This window comes from Atractosteus spatula, chromosome 11 (genome assembly GCF_055471065.1).
Source record: "Atractosteus spatula isolate fAtrSpa1 chromosome 11, fAtrSpa1.hap1, whole genome shotgun sequence".
NCBI lineage: Eukaryota > Metazoa > Chordata > Actinopteri > Semionotiformes > Lepisosteidae > Atractosteus > Atractosteus spatula.
This window is the reverse complement of record NC_142716.1, coordinates 15,368,958-15,386,016: the sequence shown is the minus strand read 5'-3', so window position 1 is coordinate 15,386,016 and position 17,059 is coordinate 15,368,958. Positions and strand designations below refer to the sequence as shown.

Below are 17,059 nucleotides of genomic sequence, written 5' to 3'. Positions count from 1 at the left end.
GATCAGTGTCCACAGAATGACCGCAGGCAGTTGTCAGCTTTCTCTGACAGAGAGTCATGAGTGAGTCTTTATTGACTATCGTCCCTTGTAATTATTCACATGATTTTAAAGCATGTATTTCAAGACACTCTCTAAAAATTAATGTCGAACAACAGATCAAAGAACAGAGAGAACAGAGAGGTCTATGTTGCATAAAATTGGACATTTATTTCCCAGGAAAGAAAGAGAAGCATGTTCTTCTTCAGTTTAGTCCGTCAGGGCTGGGCACACAATTTTCTTTCCTTTTTTGATGGTGTACAGATGGATGCCTGAATGTCTTTTTGAAGCGGAGAGTTTTTTCTGGGAATAATGAAAACAGACCAGCTCGCTCAGTTCTCAGGGCGAGTGCTCTGGGTGTGGTGGGCTCAGGCTTTGCGTGCATGTTTCCTCAGGTCTATACTATTGACCGGTTCACCCTGAAGTTGGTACTGATCGGCTGGGCTGCTCTGGGTCTCTTTGTGGAGTCCGGCAGTGAGACTCAGCCTAACCTGGATACTGCAGGACTGCAGGTAATAGTGACTTTTACTTCAACACACAGAACCAGAGCCCAACATACCGTATGAACACTCTTGCGCGTTGTTCAGCCTGGTGGAACAAAAAGACACAATGATCCGTCATGTATATGGCATGCATGACAGCTGTCGGGGCTGGAGATTATTTAGCATGAAAATAAGGAATACAATAAAAAAATCAATAAGAGATTTACAGCATGTGTATGTAAACCCTGGATTAAATTATGTATTATACAGGATTTTCATAAACTAGAGCTCTGCTTTCCAGACATGGATCTACATTTTGCAAAGCTTTTGCTCTGCAGATCTCATTAAATGAAGGGGGACATCAGCTCAGACTGTACCACAATGGCCCTGACCCCGACAAGCCCCTGTCCACCAGCGCACTGAGTACGCAGGGCAGGTACTGTATGATGAGGATTATTGACTTATTTGATTGATTTGATAAATTATCTCACAAATGTTCCAGTTACCTTAATATATAAAAACATTGTCGAGACACAGGAGCGTATTGTGTTTTACACACTGTATAACTCAGTACTCTCCTTTGTCTTGACAATACATAGCACATACATAATATAACACATAGTAGTTTGTGTGACTGGGATACAGCATGCATGCAATACAATAAATGAAGTGCACTGGAAAGTCCTGTATGCAGCACACATCCTCTTTGCAGGTATGTGCCCTGTGCGACTCTGCTGGTGCGTCTGGTGAGAGCCCCCGTGGACAATAACGGACAAACCCTGATGCGTAGTACTGTGCCTGAGGCAGACTGGGAGAGACTGGGGCTGTTCCTGCCCCGGCCAGGGTACTCCGATGGGGGGTATTATTCCCACTCTGCCAAACCAAGCCAGGGAGAGGCCTGCCTGCTCTCAGCCATGAGCAACAGGTGAGACGTAGCGTCTTATTTGATAAGGGGAAAAGTGCCAGTAGTAACACTGTCTCAGTTTGCACACTCAACCTTGTACCATAATACTTCGTGCAGAGTCCACTGCAGAGAGACTTTGTATGTGGTATTATGGATCTTTAGTATCCAGTAGTATGTATACTTTTCCAGTATGCCTTTCCCAAGTAGTTTCCTGTTCTACTTATCTAATCCAGCCCTGTCTCTATTCCTACCCGGATGATCTCCTTTGTCCTTCCCCTTCGCAGATCTGTTGTCCTGGTCCGAGAGATTGTCTTCCTCATTGCTGGGAGCCAGGGAGCAGAACTGAAGTCTGATACAGAGATCCATGGTTGGATCAGACAGAAACTGAGCCGCATGATAGACAGCAAACCCTCGCCCTTTAACCTGAGCTTGGTGTCACGGTATCTCAGCTCCTTTGGGGTGAAGGTGAGTCCCCCCGTCCCCCTGCCTTGTCTCATTAGGATGATTGTTCAGCACGTCAACACACCATCCTGGGGCATTGTGTCTGTTATTCGTAATACAGAACTGAAAAACCAAATCCCTTTCATTTCTGTTTGTGCAAGTGATTTTTCACAGCAGTGAGTGGTGGGAGCCAGGCAGGACTATAGGGTTTCACTCAGGGCTGTGATGCTACACTTGTCCTGTGAGAGTCTCTCACTCTGTGTCCTGTGCTGTTTCCTAGGTGTCACTGGACAGGGGGCTGAACCTGCCCTGGTCAGCCTTCACACTAGCGCTCTGCTCCTTCACCCCCCCAGGCGCATTTTACCGTGGAGCATCGTGGGTAAAATACGATAAACCTGCTGTTTTCCAGGAGCTGGACTTTAACAGTGGCCAGAGTGCCCCCCAGTGGCTTGATGGGTTTAAGGTAATACAGTTTAACATTAATGGAGGGGAAACCGTTGATAAAAAGAGCAATGACTTAAACAAAAGAAGAGGTCGTAAAAGGAAACAAAAAACTGAACCGTCATCTACTGCCGCACACTTCATTTAAATGGTTCCACACCTGAAGAAGGGTCCACAGCCGAATTGTTGTGTCTATTTTTTTTTCCTTTCAGCATGGATTAAACTGTTACTTGTTCCTTTACCGTTCAGGAGGTTGGGAGGAAAGTTATTTTGACATAATGGAGGTGATACAGGAGAGACCAGTGCTCATACAGTAATTGCCTCTGTTCATGTTCTCACTTCCTGTCTGTGCTCTAGTCTTTCCCCAGGCGGAGGCACCACCCACACTTGACAGTGATTATCCACCTGCACGAGGTGTCTGTGAAAGTCCAGAGTGAGACCCTCACCTACAGTCTGGGAGGCCAAGCCTGGGCAGCCCTGCCTGTCTTTACCCAGGGGTACTGCAACACTGACCGCTATCAGATACCCCTCTACCAAGGCGCCCCATCACAGGTCAGGATATTGGGTAGAGCTGATACAGAGAAGGTTATTAACTCAGTGCCTATTAGTAATCAGTGGTGTTCTGTATAGCACAGGTACAGTGGTTTTAATATGTGACAAATCAATAACAATGACAATGTTCTTAATAGAAAATGTGAATTGCAGGGTGGCATTCCCTGTCTTTTCATTTGTTCTCAAGCTCCCTGTTGTTTCAGTGCCAGTGTTCTCGTATCTCAGGGATTGGTACACTGGTAATAATCCTGCTGGCTATCTGACATCAAAGTGTCTTCCAAACCTTGCTCTACAGTTTGGCATCTGCAAACGCAACACTCATGAGAAAATAGCGAAAGTGAGCTGATTTCTACAAGGGGCAAGTGTATCGCTTGTACTTATACTTGTTAGGACCATATTGGTCTAAGACAAAAGTATAAATGTTAAAATATGTGAATCAGCAGAATCCACTGGACCACTGCATGAGGCTATGGGTTGGCAGCTATAGCAACTTTTTCAGAGATGCACAGATCTGTGCAATAGGATTGTGTCTCCAGTTTCTGATCAATGGCACCTTTCCGCAGTTACCAGTGACTGCAATGCTGCTGCAAACTTTATCTAAAATCTAAGAGACACTTTTCAGTAACCTAAAGCTGCAACAACATAAAATTGTATCTTAAAGTGCAGAGAGCCTCATCTTCAAATGTTCCCTCAATGACTCTATTGAGCTTAGAACAGGGGTGGTTTATTGACTAGGTTGAATGGGTGCAGGGACAGTTTGAGGTTGCCTGTAACCTATCTAGCGCCACTATACAGGTATACAATTCTGGCTGTGTGGCCCTGCAATTCATAGGTTTCGAAGAGTTTATTGAGGAGAGGCCTGGAAAATGAATTCATTGGCACTTATTTAAAAATTAATATCCTCTTCTTGCTAAGGCACTCAGGGCTCAGATGACTTTGTGGCTTTAAAAAAATAGGATCGTAGCTCAGAAATCATGTGTCTTACATGTTAAAACGTTAAAAAAAAAAACCTACCTACCACTCAAACAATTCATATGATTAATAATACATTACTATTTTTTTAAAAAAACGTGTCATGTCTAAAGCACATTCAAGAGATTTCTGCAAATTTAGGATTTTGTTTTCTTTTCTCACAGGATGTGCTCAAAGCACTGGCTGAGGGAGACTGCCACAGCGTCCTTGAAGACCTGAGACAAAAGAATCAGGTTGGTCTTCAATATAACCATTGATGAACGCTGGGTTTTCATCAGGAGTATTTCATTTAATTTCCTTGAATTGTCCTGCTGTTGCTTTCTGCTCTGGGTTTTTGAGAACGCTCTGTTAGGTAAACAGGACTTCGCTCATGCATAACTCTGAATGATAAATTGGATAGCTTTTTTGAAAAACCAGCTTGTCATATTGGGCTGTTCTTGTCCTTTATCCTCTCACTATGACAGGCAGCATGGTGGCGCAGTGGATGCCATTGCTGCCTGGCAGTGCTGGGGCCCTGGGTTTAATTCCTCGGCTGCTATCTGAGTGGGGTTTGTATGGTGTGGTGGCTCTGTGGCTAAGGATCTGCGCCTGTGGCTGGAAGGCTGCCGGTTCGTATCCCGCGGCCGGCAGAGGAATCCTACTCCTTTGGGCCCCTGAGCAATGCCCTTAACCCCAACTGCTCCAGGGGCACTGTATAAATGGCTAACCCTGCGCTCTGACCCCAAGCTTCTCTCCCTGGCTGTGTGTCTCATGGAGAGCAAGATGGATTAGCAAAAAGACGAATTCCTAATAAAGTGATCTTATCTTCTCCCTGTGTTTGTGTGGGTTTCCTTCCACAAACCAAGGATATACTGGTAGGATACCTGGCTACTCACTGGTGTGAGTGTGTATCCTGCTTGTCAGAATAGGCTCCAGCTTCCCTGCTAACTGGAAAAAGCAGTTAGAAAATTAATGGATGGATGAAGATATAACACCAAAAAGACCTACCCTTATATATCTCTAACAGTGAAGATGAGATATTCTGAAGTTTTCTCTGACAAAACTAATGAAATGTGTTTAATCTTGGATTAAAATCATCTGAATGGAGTTGTGCTGCAAACGATCAGTGCAATTCACCCAACATAGCAGCAGCACTGCAGTCAGTCCAGTGAGACACCTGTCTGTGGCCCCTCCAGGTGCAGCTGCTGAGGGGGGCTTCCGTGTTTGTGCGGATCGCAGATGGAAGGAGAGACGAGGAGCTGGCGCTCTGTGGCGACAAGGTACAGCAGCAAACAGCCACTCAGAACCTGCTGGATGGATCTGCAGACTTCAGTGCACACTTCCCAGTTTAGAGGATTGGTTAGGTTGCATCAGTGTGTCATGCAAAGAAGTGAATGCAATGTAATGCCACATTGAGAAATAAAAAGAAAGTCACACAAGGTCCATAGCTAAAATTTTCAGCATGTAAATTAACTTCTACTTGTTCCAGTTCAGTGGCGTGTACAATAACCACTCCTCACTGCAAAAATGGTTTTGATATGTTAAGTACAACATACTGCATTTGCTATACTCTGGAAAGCCACAGTACACTGCACTGGCATATGAGAGACTATTACTTACTCCTGTTGAATACACAAGTTTTTGTACAGCTGTAAGAATTTATTAAAAGGTTTCCTTTGTTGTAGGACACCAACCTATCCCAGCTGCCCTCTGCTCAGAGAGACTTCTATAGTCCCCAGCCCAGCAAAGCACCCCTCTCCCAGCTGATTCCTCCTGCGTACCTGGGGGATCAGTTCTCCAATCAGCTGTCTGCCCGATTCAAACAGGTGAGCACGCCAACATGGCCACACAGACTTGATCACGTAGCCCGCAGCACACATTCAGCAAGAGAATGCTGGCAGGATTCTCTTCAAGGGTTCTACTCCCAGTCTCCATAGAGGAAGGTAGCTTTCCAAATAGTTGCAACTATCACATAGTGCATTTCTGAAAATTGGATTACAAAACACAGCTAAAAAAAACAAACTCAACCCCCACCATTTACAAAACATCTCTTTACCTACATGTGCTTGGCAGACTAAATGACTTCCAGTCATTTTTAAACTTGAATATCAGACTAATGCAAGGGTGTGTACATGGCTGAACACTTATAAAATTGTCAGTTTGATCAATATTAACATCCTATCCAATTGCCTTGTAGCTCATTTACCAGTCTCTGAAAACTGGATCTAAAGAAACTGGTCCACTGCAGCTTCATATGGGGCAGGAAGAGAGCAGCGATCAAGCCAGCTCCGTGGACAAACCCTGATCCTACATCAGCCCTTCTTCTACCTCCCAGGAACCCACGTTTCCATTAATACCATAAGGACCCAAGAAACTGCAAAATCAAGTTATTTTTGATCCAATTAAGTGGACTAAATAATAAAGGACTAGTGTCCAACTAGTATTGCCACATCTGCATACTAAACCCATTCACAAATACCTTGGACTTTTTGTAATGACCAGTTACAAGAAAAAGTAGTTTTGCAAATACGCTTTATTGAAATTTGCTACAGTTTTACAAAATGAAAGTTAAAAAAGGGGCTGAAAATACTTTATTTACAAGACACACAGCTGTAAGGTGGGGAGGAGGGAGTGGACGTGCTGGTGGGGAGAGAGAACTGCCATCTTCAGGAAGCTCCATCACGCCGACGTCTCCACTGGGGCCGCTGGCTTCACAGGCTGAGGGGAAAGAAAAGTTCAGTGCCCACCGTCTGGCATTCGGTTCCGGCCAGCCACACCACAGACCGGAAGACGGCTCCAACAACCTCTGCCAGCTGGCTTCAGGGCCTTGCGATATACTTATTTTAAAAAAAAAAATCACTAGGTAATGACTACCAATTCTGGGAGATGAAGCCCATACTTTAGCCTAGAGGTCCATCACATACTTTAACTGCTTGTAGTTAGGCCACTTCCCATGGCTACCCAGCAATGCCAGTAACCCATTTATACAACCGGGTGGAGCGGAGCAACTGGAGTAAAAGGAACTTCCCTGAGGATACACTTGAATGAAACTCACAACCTTCCAATTTAAAGTCCAAAGCCACCCATTTTAACACTCACATAACCTACCCAATCAACACAGCCTGTTCCACACTGAAATGGCACCTCAAAGCCCCCTTTTCAAGAGCCACACCTACTGCAGGGTTTAGGTTCCACAGCAAGCTAATCCCATCCTTACGGAGAATGTACATCAAGCCTATCACTCGCCTCATCCTGCTCCATTTTCTCCTCGACTCCATTGTCGTTGCTGGCACAGTCTCCACTGCCATTAACTGCGGTCTCCTGTTTGGGCTTTTTAGCGTCACTGTTCTTTAATGGGCTCTCCTCCTCGGGTTTCCTCTGTGGAGGACAAAGCAATACAGAATTGGTTTAATTAAGCCCGTTTCCCTATGGGCGGACAAGACGCACGACTAAAGCCAACATCGCCACAATCAAGCCAAAACAACTTGCCACACCTTGGCAAACAAAAGTACTCTGGACACGGCATCTAACATCCCACAACACAACCTTCACATTTATAGCCATAGACACCTGGAAGAAATAACCAGTGTACACTGCTCTTCACATTCATGGTCCAAATTCCCCAAAGACCGTTCACTGTCACACTGCAACACTACCAGCAAAGGATTCTTTATAATCTAAAACATTAACTCAACAAGTTAGAGCACAGGAAGAATTTCCAGGTCTGTTCTTTCACCAGTTGCAGTTTGTCATCATGCACTACCGCAACACTATGCTGGCAACAGGTCAGTCGAACTACACACAAACCTTCTTCCTGACCAGATGGGAGATGTCAGTGACAGACTTGGAAGAAGAGGCTCCATCAGCTGGTTTCACTGGGATCTGAAAAAGTGAAACAGTGCAGAACTTTTAGAGGAAACTAAAAGTATAGATTTACCTGCAAGTTTTATATACCACACAACATACAGTCCACTCTTGGGTCCGATTACAGAAATCTTAAGAACTTGGAAGTTAAACTCAACAGGGATACCAATTTTATTCCTTACTAGATCTCATGATACATGAGGTAATCTTGCTCTGGAGGCTAGTGCCATTACATACACTGGGATAATTTCTTTAGACACTTACTGTGGATGCAGAGGGTCCTCCATTTTCTCCCACAAATCCAGAAGATGAGGAGCTTCCAGACTACAGTGTTGGGAGAGGAAGAAAAGTTAACTTCTTCATCATGCCCCTGCCCCACTCCCTCATACATTAACCTTTAAAATAACTCCAAAACCTACCAGGGTCTGCTGGATAGCTTCTGATGCCACACTAGCAGTCTTCTGGCTCTCCTTGGCATCCTCTATCTTCTCCCTGATGTCAGGCAGAAGCTGTTTCAATTCTTCCATCTCTTTCTGCTGATCGGTGGGGCTTTCCGCACCTTCTGCCTTATCAATGGCCTCCTGAAGCATGGCTGCACATATAAAACCAGATAATAGAACTGCACAGACCAATAAAACTATTTTTGGCATTTACATCGAGTTTCAGGTCACTCATTTACACCATTTATTTATTGGTTCAGTTTTCATCATGGTCATGACCAAGGGCTTCCTAAGATATTCTACCTATTCAGAAACAGGTCTCTTGGGATCCTCCTCTTCCTCTACATATATTGAGGAAAGAGCACTAGCTCCAATACATACAACAGTCATAGCAACCAGTTACACAGATCAGAACAAAGCTTGGGAGAGGGTGCTGAGTACCAGTACCCAATATTATTCCTGCTGAACATCATGTTCCCAATTACCCACTTTAAAGAAATCCCCCTTACAGAATCAATGAAAAATTTTGGAGGTTTCCAAGTTTGAGACCATGTTAAAATTAACCAATAAATATGAAGCTATTTTGTCTGAAAGACCCTAAAAAACTGAAATTCCAACAGTTTAAACAAAACCTGAAAACGATGATCTGATCTGTAGTTCTGCTGTTAAAACAAAGTGCAGATGCAGAGCACAAGTGTTGATTTTAGACATTTCCAAGTTTGTAGTGAAAGGCTTGTTTGTGGGGTCCCTGAGGAGTTCAACATGACTTACCCAGGCGGCTCTCAATGACCTGGACAGAGCTGGTGAAGTGCTGAATGGAGAGGTCGTACTGGTTGGTATAACCGTAGGCGAGTCCCAGCTGGTAGTGGGTCTCCGCAAGCAGACGGCTGTGGGGCGGCAGGTGCTTCAGCTGGATGGACAAGCACTCTTGAAAGTCCTCCAGTGCCTGGACATAGTTCCCTGCAGAAGAAAGTCATCACTACCTGAATACCCAGAGCTCCTCATAAATTATGAGGACATGGATATGACAAGTTTACATTACACCACACAAACTAATCCTTAATCCTCTCCAACAGTTAACTAAAATACAGACAGTCTAGTAGCTGAAAACTTCTTCCTTTTGTAATTTTCCCAGAAATCCACACATGGTTGACCAAGGTTAGCTGAATTGTACTAAAACGCATTTTCTTATAGAATACAGCTTTGTCAATTCAGTATGTTTCTAAATGCATCCAACAGACTTCCAGCATATCACTGCACATCATCCAACAGACTGTTTAACTGAACCCATAACACTCCATGAACCAGCAATATCCCCAGCACATACCCGATTCAACACTAACTTCTCCCAGCTTCAGATGTGCCTGGGCTGCCATCAACTGATCGTCTTTGTTATCCTTCCTGCGAAGCAAAAAACACATATGGCATCACATATCCAAAATGTACAATTTAACCAACAAAACTAAATGCCATCCACTGCAGTTGACAAGTAATCTGATTACTCTGAAGACCCATCAGAGATCATATCGAAGTGTTTATACCTGCAATAACTGAAGCAACAAAGCCATGCTTTCAAAAAGGAAAAAGATGAATGATCACCGTTTCCAACTATGATGGGCCAATGTACATCATACAGTATTTACAAACTACTTCTCATTACAACAGGCACATTAGGAATGCTATACTTTAAAACACAGACTACATAGAGAAGTTTTAACACATTGGATGCTTGTGTTCTAAAATTTCTAAAAAGTAAGCTTTGCCTTCCACAATAAGGTGCCAGAAAAGGTGATTTATACATCAAAGTCAATTAACGGCATCACAGTATCTGGAACAGTAAGAGTTGCCTACAGTCTGTGAGCCCGTGTTACTCATCTGCACCTCACTTACCTTTTGTAGATGACCTTGGCAACCTCCAACATCTCCCAGGCCAGCTGCAGGTTGCCAACCTCCTCCTCTTCACTGTCCTGCAGGGATGGAAAGGGTCACAAGACAAGCCTCACTTAAAGCCTTGGAGACAGAGCCACTTCTGTCGGGATCAGAGGGATGCTCAAAAACAGACAAACCTTTCCAGAGTAGTGGAGTATGAATCGGGGTAGGCGGTTGCACATTCTACTGGATAACTCACCTTATCCTCTGCTGTGCCTTCTCCATCGTCATCATCATTATCTTCCTCCTCCTCACCTCCTGAAATGACAAGGGAATTTCACAGCTCTCTAGTGTCTTTGTTTTAAAGAATGTATCTACACTGTTTTAGAGAACTTGAGTGCTTAAAGTCTCTACAATTAACAATATTAGGATATGGCACTTGCACCATATCCAAGGCAAAAAATAAAGCATCAGGACTTGACACTTCAAATGTGTAAAAATAATGAAGACAATTTGTAAATAAAGTGTCCAGTTTAAAATGGATAAACTAGTTTAAAAATTGTGGATTTTAGTGCTTACACTGCTAAATAAGGCATTACGTTTAATCTACACTTGCTAGAATGAACATCCACTCAAACTGTACTGGAAAACCTTCTGCAGTTGGTAAACTATACTTAAAATCACTGAACCACATCTGAAGATGGTGGTTGCTAACCTCCAAGTGTACATAGGTCACAACTCTTAAAATTAGGAAGCTACTATGGAAAGATTGAAAAGCAGGAAGATCTGCTGCATAGGGTCGTGTACACGTGAAAAGAAAACAGATGTTCAAAGTACAAACCCCCTCAGAAGTGTACAGTGTGGTTTATTCTTAAAGGATAGAAAAAGTGGTCATTCCCATGCAATTCCTTATCCCTCACGTTTCAGTTTGGAAGGACCAGTTTAACCCAGCCGCCCAGTTCTTCTCCCAGGTGCTCGGTTCCTGCTGTGCCCAACTGCACCAGCGCCCCCCCTTCCGTTTACCTTCACCCTCCTCCATCTCCTCCTCGGCTTCTTCCACTTCAGAGGGCTCTTCCTTTTTCCCTCCAGCACTTTCTTCCACCGCCTTCCCATCCTGCGCTTCCGATGTCTTCTCTTCAGCCTTCTTCTCGGGCTCTTCCTCCCCTGGCTTCTTTGGGGTAGCCGTGGTCTCTTCCTCACCCTTTTCAGGGGACTTGGTTTTAACCTCTTCTACTTCCTTGGCAGGACTCTCAGTCTGACCCTCTTTGGAAACAGTGGCAGCTTCTCCTTCTGTCTTCTCACCATCCGCTGGCTTGTTCTTGCTCTCCTCATCCTCCGTTTTGGCATCTTCCTTCTCTGCCATAGCATCGTAGACCTGCTCTCGAAGCTCGTCCCTCGTTTTCTCTACACAACCACGAGACAGGGAGCACAAAACCAGGAATTACACAACCCACTGCACAAGTCAAGGTCTGTGGCATCGGTGATCTTTTAAACATCTGGCTTAGGTCACAGCTGAATTAAGTCTGCAACATCGGACCCCTGAGACACCACTAACAGAAGAGCACAAGGCTGGTCATTAGAAGATGTCGTCCTGCGCAGTTAAGTTTTGTTGAGGGAAACTGATCCCTGCGTTGTCCATCTGAACTCAAGCCAACGAGGACGTCGGTTTTTTTTAATCCAAAAAGCCGCCACAGTACCCTTCACTGATCCAGTCCTGCATGGAGGGCAGGTGGCGCACAGTGAAGGATTACTTCAGACCCAGAACCAGGCCCGTCTGCACCACTCTCACACTCACCATCAACATTGTCCACACTCTCAACTTTTGAGTCATCTGCTTTCTCCCCTTCTTCCGCCTCTTCTTCAGGGACCCCCTCTAGGGCATTACCCAGGACTGTATTCTCCATCCTGCAACACAAAAGTCACATCAGTCCAGCCTCTTTCACACTAATGGAATATGGATACTGCTCAGCTTTAGTGCCACCTGTGAAGCAATACAGCAGCTCGGAAAGGACGGGTGACTCAATGCATGCCATTCATCACTGTTCTGAACACCCCAAGCACTACAGTTCAGAGGCCTCCTGAAGCCATCACATGACCATTATACTAGTTCCAATGCCAAGTCCTACTTTAAAGCAATCTGGAGCACAAGTGCCTTTATCAGCACCCAGGGGGTCTTATAATAGCATGTGCAATAAGTCTAATAAGCCACAAAACAATGATAAAACTATGCTTGACTGTAGTTGCCCAATGCATGGGTCCGTCACACATCAAGTGTACAAAGACTTTCAGACACACACACTTCAAGGATGAGGTAGAGGCTATCAAACTTGCTGGTCTGCTAGATCGGTGAAGAGACACACATGTGAAATGGTCAAAGATGTTAAACAGATATTGTCTGGCATTAAAAGATGTAAAAGTAGTGTTGTATTTGATAAGTGTGTGGACAAAGAAATCAGTTGTCCTTGATAAATACTGTGAACTCCAGAAAAGATGTTCTGACTAAAACCCACGCAGGGCACAACTACAGGGGAAGACGCAACTAAGCCTTATAATATTGAGGAAAGAAATTGACATCAAGAAAATATTTTCTGATGACTTGACAGTAGTCCTGCAATGGCTGGAAAACAGAAGGGATTCATAAAGATCATTGTGAAACACTGTCCAACCCTTAGTAAAGTTTTATTGTATTATTAATCAGAAAAATATCAATTTCAAATAATGAGCTCAATGATGATCACTGTGGTGAAAATACTCAATTATCTTCTTGCTCAATATGTCCTGACACACAGACCATTTCTCACTGCTTCAGGAGAAGGACAGTGAATACTCAAGGCATCAAGCTACAGTCCCGAGACTGGAGAGGGAAAGCCAGGGCAACAATCACACTAAATTCTTATATGTGCACATTAAATTGTGCACTTATTTTTATTATTCTAAATGTATGGAAGGCCATTACAGACATTAAAAAAAGTATTAAAGACATACAAAGACATAAAAACAAGTGCAAGAGCTACCTCCTGGCATACCCTTTCTAAAAGGTAGTGACCTCCACTATAAAGCAATTGTGATCTCAACAGGAACATCATGTGATGCTTGATAAAGCTGAAAGGACCATCAATGTTAAACAGTAAGTTGAACAGCTGGCCAAGTCCCCACTGGAGCCCATTTAATGAGGTTTTTTAAAAGCAGTCTTTACAACAATACCCACATCTGTGTCAAACCAGCTCTGGGGTTATTTCAACAGTTGCTGAAATACCCTTCTGATTAAGACGCTTTCGCTTAATTAACTCACATTTATGAGTAAGTGAAAAACATTTTGCAGGTACACGCTATTACGAAAGCAGCAAAGATTTAGGGTTAAGAGCACTTGTTAATTCACCAGATACCAAAAACGGAATGAAACCCTTGGTATGTTATTCAAACAGTGGGGGGGGAGCAAAAAAAGTCTGCTTACCTGGCCAATTCTATCAAAGACTTCCCACAGAGGAAAAACGCTTCTGCACACTCGTCAGCGGTGTCCCCATACTTCTTTCCTCTATAAAAGAGAAAAAAAATCAAAAATATACAAGCACAGCTTCGCAGGGTGTCTTCGTAGAACTTACAGCAGGGTTGTGTTGGGTAAATGTTCTTTCATAGCAGGCAATATAAGAAACGGGTTCAAAATGGTCTAGATCAGCGGTTCTCAAACTTTTTGGACCAAGTACCACCCCTAATCCAACCAAAGCATCCAAGTACCACCTACAAGTCATCATCTCATAGGAACCCCAGAAATTCTCAATGACCAACATGAGCGCGAGTGCACACACACTCACACAAACATATAATAAATATTATAATAATAAACTTCGTAGTGCCTTTAAAGGTGGCTTCTCAAAGTGTTTTACAGAAAAAAAACAGTAACAACAACAAATAAAATTAATAAAAAAGCACCATTTCAGGGAGAGGGGTGAGCCTGTTTAGTTGAGCAAAGCAGATGTGAATTAAATTTTTCGAGCCTTGATACAATTCACAGCAGAGTCTAACAGATTTTAAATCGTCAGGAATTTTCTTGACACCAAAGGTCTCGCGGTGGATGTTGCAGTGCGCCCATTCATTTCTGCAGCAACCTCTCTAATTCGTGCAACTGCACCGCTGTGTCGGCTTATCATTGCTCTAGCACACTCTGTACAAACTCCGACACGTTTTATCCAGTCGATGCCATTCTCTTCGATAAATTCATTCAGAAGCTGAAATATGTGCTCTTCTGTAGTTCCTGTTGGTAGCGGTTTACAGAACAGAAAGTCCTCACGGAACGTACCCTCAAACTCGTATCTAACGTAAACGAGCAAATTGGCCAAATCGACTACAGACTCATCTAATTGCAGTGAAAAACATCTGCTCATCTTAACGCGCTCTATCAGCACACTTTCGATATAATACTTCATTCCAATAATTCTATGAATGACTGTGTCTTTCGGGGGGGGGCAGCAGGTCGAGCTGTTCTGTACCTTTTTCTCCACACCTAATAGTGTGGGGCTCACCTGCTTTAGCAATCCGCAAGTTTGCATTTTTCCGCGTTTCCGTTTTTATTTCGGTATTTAAGTTTTTATTTCATGCGCATGGGAGCGAAACAGAGACGCTCGGTGTATTTTTCTCAAACTTAGAACAGTTCTTAAATATTTTTCTGTTATCTATCACGCTTTCCTGTGCTCACAAGCTTACCAGCGTTCGTAGCACGTATTTCTATGCATTCCTGTGTTTACAACGTTGGCATTGTTCCAAAATCACGCACATTCTCCTTCCTCCCTATTTGCTGGAGATACAGTAGCTTTTTTTAAATACAATTGGTCACTTGCATCTATAGCACGCATTCCTATAGAGTGGTATAGAATTACAGAGTATCTCTTGTGTCCACTGAAGTATTAGCGTGCACTGTATCGTAGTACGTAGGCTGCGTATTCGACATCCATTAAAACACAAAATATGAAAACCCGTCCCGATTTTTCAGCGCACACAACACAGTTCCAGGGTCATTTGGCGTACCACCTGGCGGCACTCCACGTACCACTACAGTTTGAGAACCACTGGTCTAGATCATTTTCAAAGCTCAATGGGTCAGGAAGGAAACCTTAGTGAACAAAATGACCAACGGCAGTGAAGTGGTCACAAACTGCAGATGTTATGTTTATCTGCTATAAAGGGAACACATTCATTGTATGTTCAATTACAACAAGTTACAGTGGACCATAAAGCTGTCCAACAGCCCTGTCTACCCCCCAAGCCCAGGGGCAGTTAGGCATGCAGGTCGGTCTCACAGCCCTGCTGTGTGGGCATGAGGCGATCCTCCTGGGTACTCACAGCATGGCACAGGCTTCCTGGAAGGCATTCACTGCGGACATCACGTCCCCCATCACCAAGTGCCTGTTCCCCGTGCCAATCAGCTTCTTGGCCTCCTCCATGACGTCACCGCCGGGGCTGTGAAAAGGACACGGTTCGCCAGATCAGAACTGCCCAACAAGCCTTAAGAGTTATTCAGCAGGGACAGCAATCGCGCACTACTGTTATCCACCATGCTGACGAGTTAAATAGAAGTATAGAGTACGGCACATCCAACGCGCTGCTTACACGAGTGGTTCAGCAAACCCTTATAAAAACTAATTTACCTTGACGGCTTTAAGCCTGTTCGACCCCGACAAGCTACTTCTGCCATTCCTGATGGATGAATTCTTTAAACAGCTCAGGGAAATCCCCTGAATCAGAGATCGTACGCGCACACACACACGTATAGTTTAGGAAAGGCGCCGGAGTTATAATTGGGGAGTCCTGTTGACAAACTCCGGTCGCGGACGAAAAGCGCCTCAGCCGGTTTCTTTCACGTGGTTCATTGTTTCTGCAGGACAGAGGTCTGCCCCGGCAGCCCCCGAAATGCAAGCAAAGTAACGAGATGTAGGTTCCCAAAAAACGAACAGTCCCCTTTCTCTTCATCTCTTATCTCCCAAAGACAACTTCACAGCTAATACAGAAACATGAAAGCTGATGGGGCTGTAGCACCGGTTTCGCAGTCTTACCTGTCTGGAGCGCTAGACGAAGCAGACGGACCTTCCTCCATTCTAAAATAAAAAATAAACGCGATTACTGTACTGTACACTCCGGCAGAGTTAGAGACTCGCGACTCTTCTTCAAATTCACGCAAGTGAAGCACCCACGAAGCCTAATTAACCGACTGCAAAATGATAGGGCACAGGAGTTGCACTTGAAAACATAAGGCCTTCCAAATACCGATTAAAAGTGAACACAAGCCTAATTACTACAAAACTCCCTAGTTTTTGTAGTAAGGGGATGTTACCGACCAGTATGCATCCAAAAGAAGCCCAAACATGAACAGATCAAATATCCATTATTTCAAACTGATGGGATGAAAATGGGAAACAAACCGAAGACGACTAAGCCTTCCGAGACTGACGTTTCTTCGCAATAAACCCAGGGAAGACAAAATAAAGTGCTTAGTTGTCTAAGAAAGTAGGACCTATGGAAATTCGGCTTTGTGCAGCCCGGGGCGGGAGACAGGCAGTCGCGCGATCCTACCCAGCAGCTCCACCGCGCGCCCGCCAGCAGCCGCCGCGCGGCTTCAAACTCGCGGGAACAAACACACAGGTACGCTTACTGCCTGCCGGAACCACAACAGACAACAAATGCTACAAAACAGCCTAAGTTGATAAATCCCATGCTTGGAAATAAAACAGTTCCATTTTCTAACGGTATCCCCCCCCCCCTAGTTGCTAAGCAGACCACGGCCATAATGAGAACAACTGAGCCCTGGAAAGAAAGAGAAACTACGTCTTTCGCTACAGAGCTACAATGCGGGCTTCATTTCTGGCTTTTGCTAAAAACTGTTCCTCTGCACGCCTTCCCGGTAAAAATAAGAAGGGCTCACCTTTCCGTGGTCGAAGGAACGGGCGTTTCTTCTGGCATAATTGCACAGATAAAAATGTAACGCAAAAAGTACTTGTTCTTAAATATTAAATACCAAACTGAAATATATACAGTAGTGCTAGCTGTAAAAAGATGGCAGTTTTGTCTCTCTGTCCCTCCGTTTTTTT

At 44.2% G+C, this 17,059-nt stretch overlaps 2 protein-coding genes across 2 annotated transcripts in view; one reads left to right on the top strand and one right to left on the bottom strand.

Annotated features, from left to right (window-relative positions):
• ccdc17 (coiled-coil domain containing 17) overlaps window positions 1–6,383 on the top strand; it is a 26,332-nt gene extending 19,949 nt beyond the window's left edge. The window contains exons 21-30 of the mRNA XM_088927612.1: window positions 432–548; window positions 857–954; window positions 1,231–1,443; window positions 1,707–1,887; window positions 2,144–2,326; window positions 2,662–2,856; window positions 3,993–4,061; window positions 5,004–5,087; window positions 5,493–5,633; window positions 6,005–6,383. Of these exons, the coding sequence (XP_088783738.1) occupies window positions 432–548; window positions 857–954; window positions 1,231–1,443; window positions 1,707–1,887; window positions 2,144–2,326; window positions 2,662–2,856; window positions 3,993–4,061; window positions 5,004–5,087; window positions 5,493–5,633; window positions 6,005–6,112 (1,389 nt within the window). The 3' untranslated portion in view covers window positions 6,113–6,383. The remainder of the gene's footprint in view (window positions 1–431; window positions 549–856; window positions 955–1,230; window positions 1,444–1,706; window positions 1,888–2,143; window positions 2,327–2,661; window positions 2,857–3,992; window positions 4,062–5,003; window positions 5,088–5,492; window positions 5,634–6,004) is intronic.
• Window positions 6,323–17,059, bottom strand: nasp (nuclear autoantigenic sperm protein (histone-binding)). The gene is made up of 15 exons (XM_088927611.1): window positions 16,894–17,059; window positions 16,028–16,069; window positions 15,318–15,434; window positions 13,435–13,515; window positions 11,776–11,885; window positions 11,004–11,384; window positions 10,240–10,298; window positions 10,002–10,078; window positions 9,439–9,512; window positions 8,883–9,071; window positions 8,091–8,263; window positions 7,936–7,995; window positions 7,615–7,689; window positions 7,054–7,185; window positions 6,323–6,525 (listed from the first exon to the last, which is right to left on the bottom strand). The coding sequence occupies exons 1-15, from the start codon at window positions 16,929–16,931 to the stop codon at window positions 6,487–6,489; spliced, it is 1,647 nt and encodes a 548-aa protein (XP_088783737.1). The 5' UTR covers window positions 16,932–17,059; the 3' UTR covers window positions 6,323–6,486.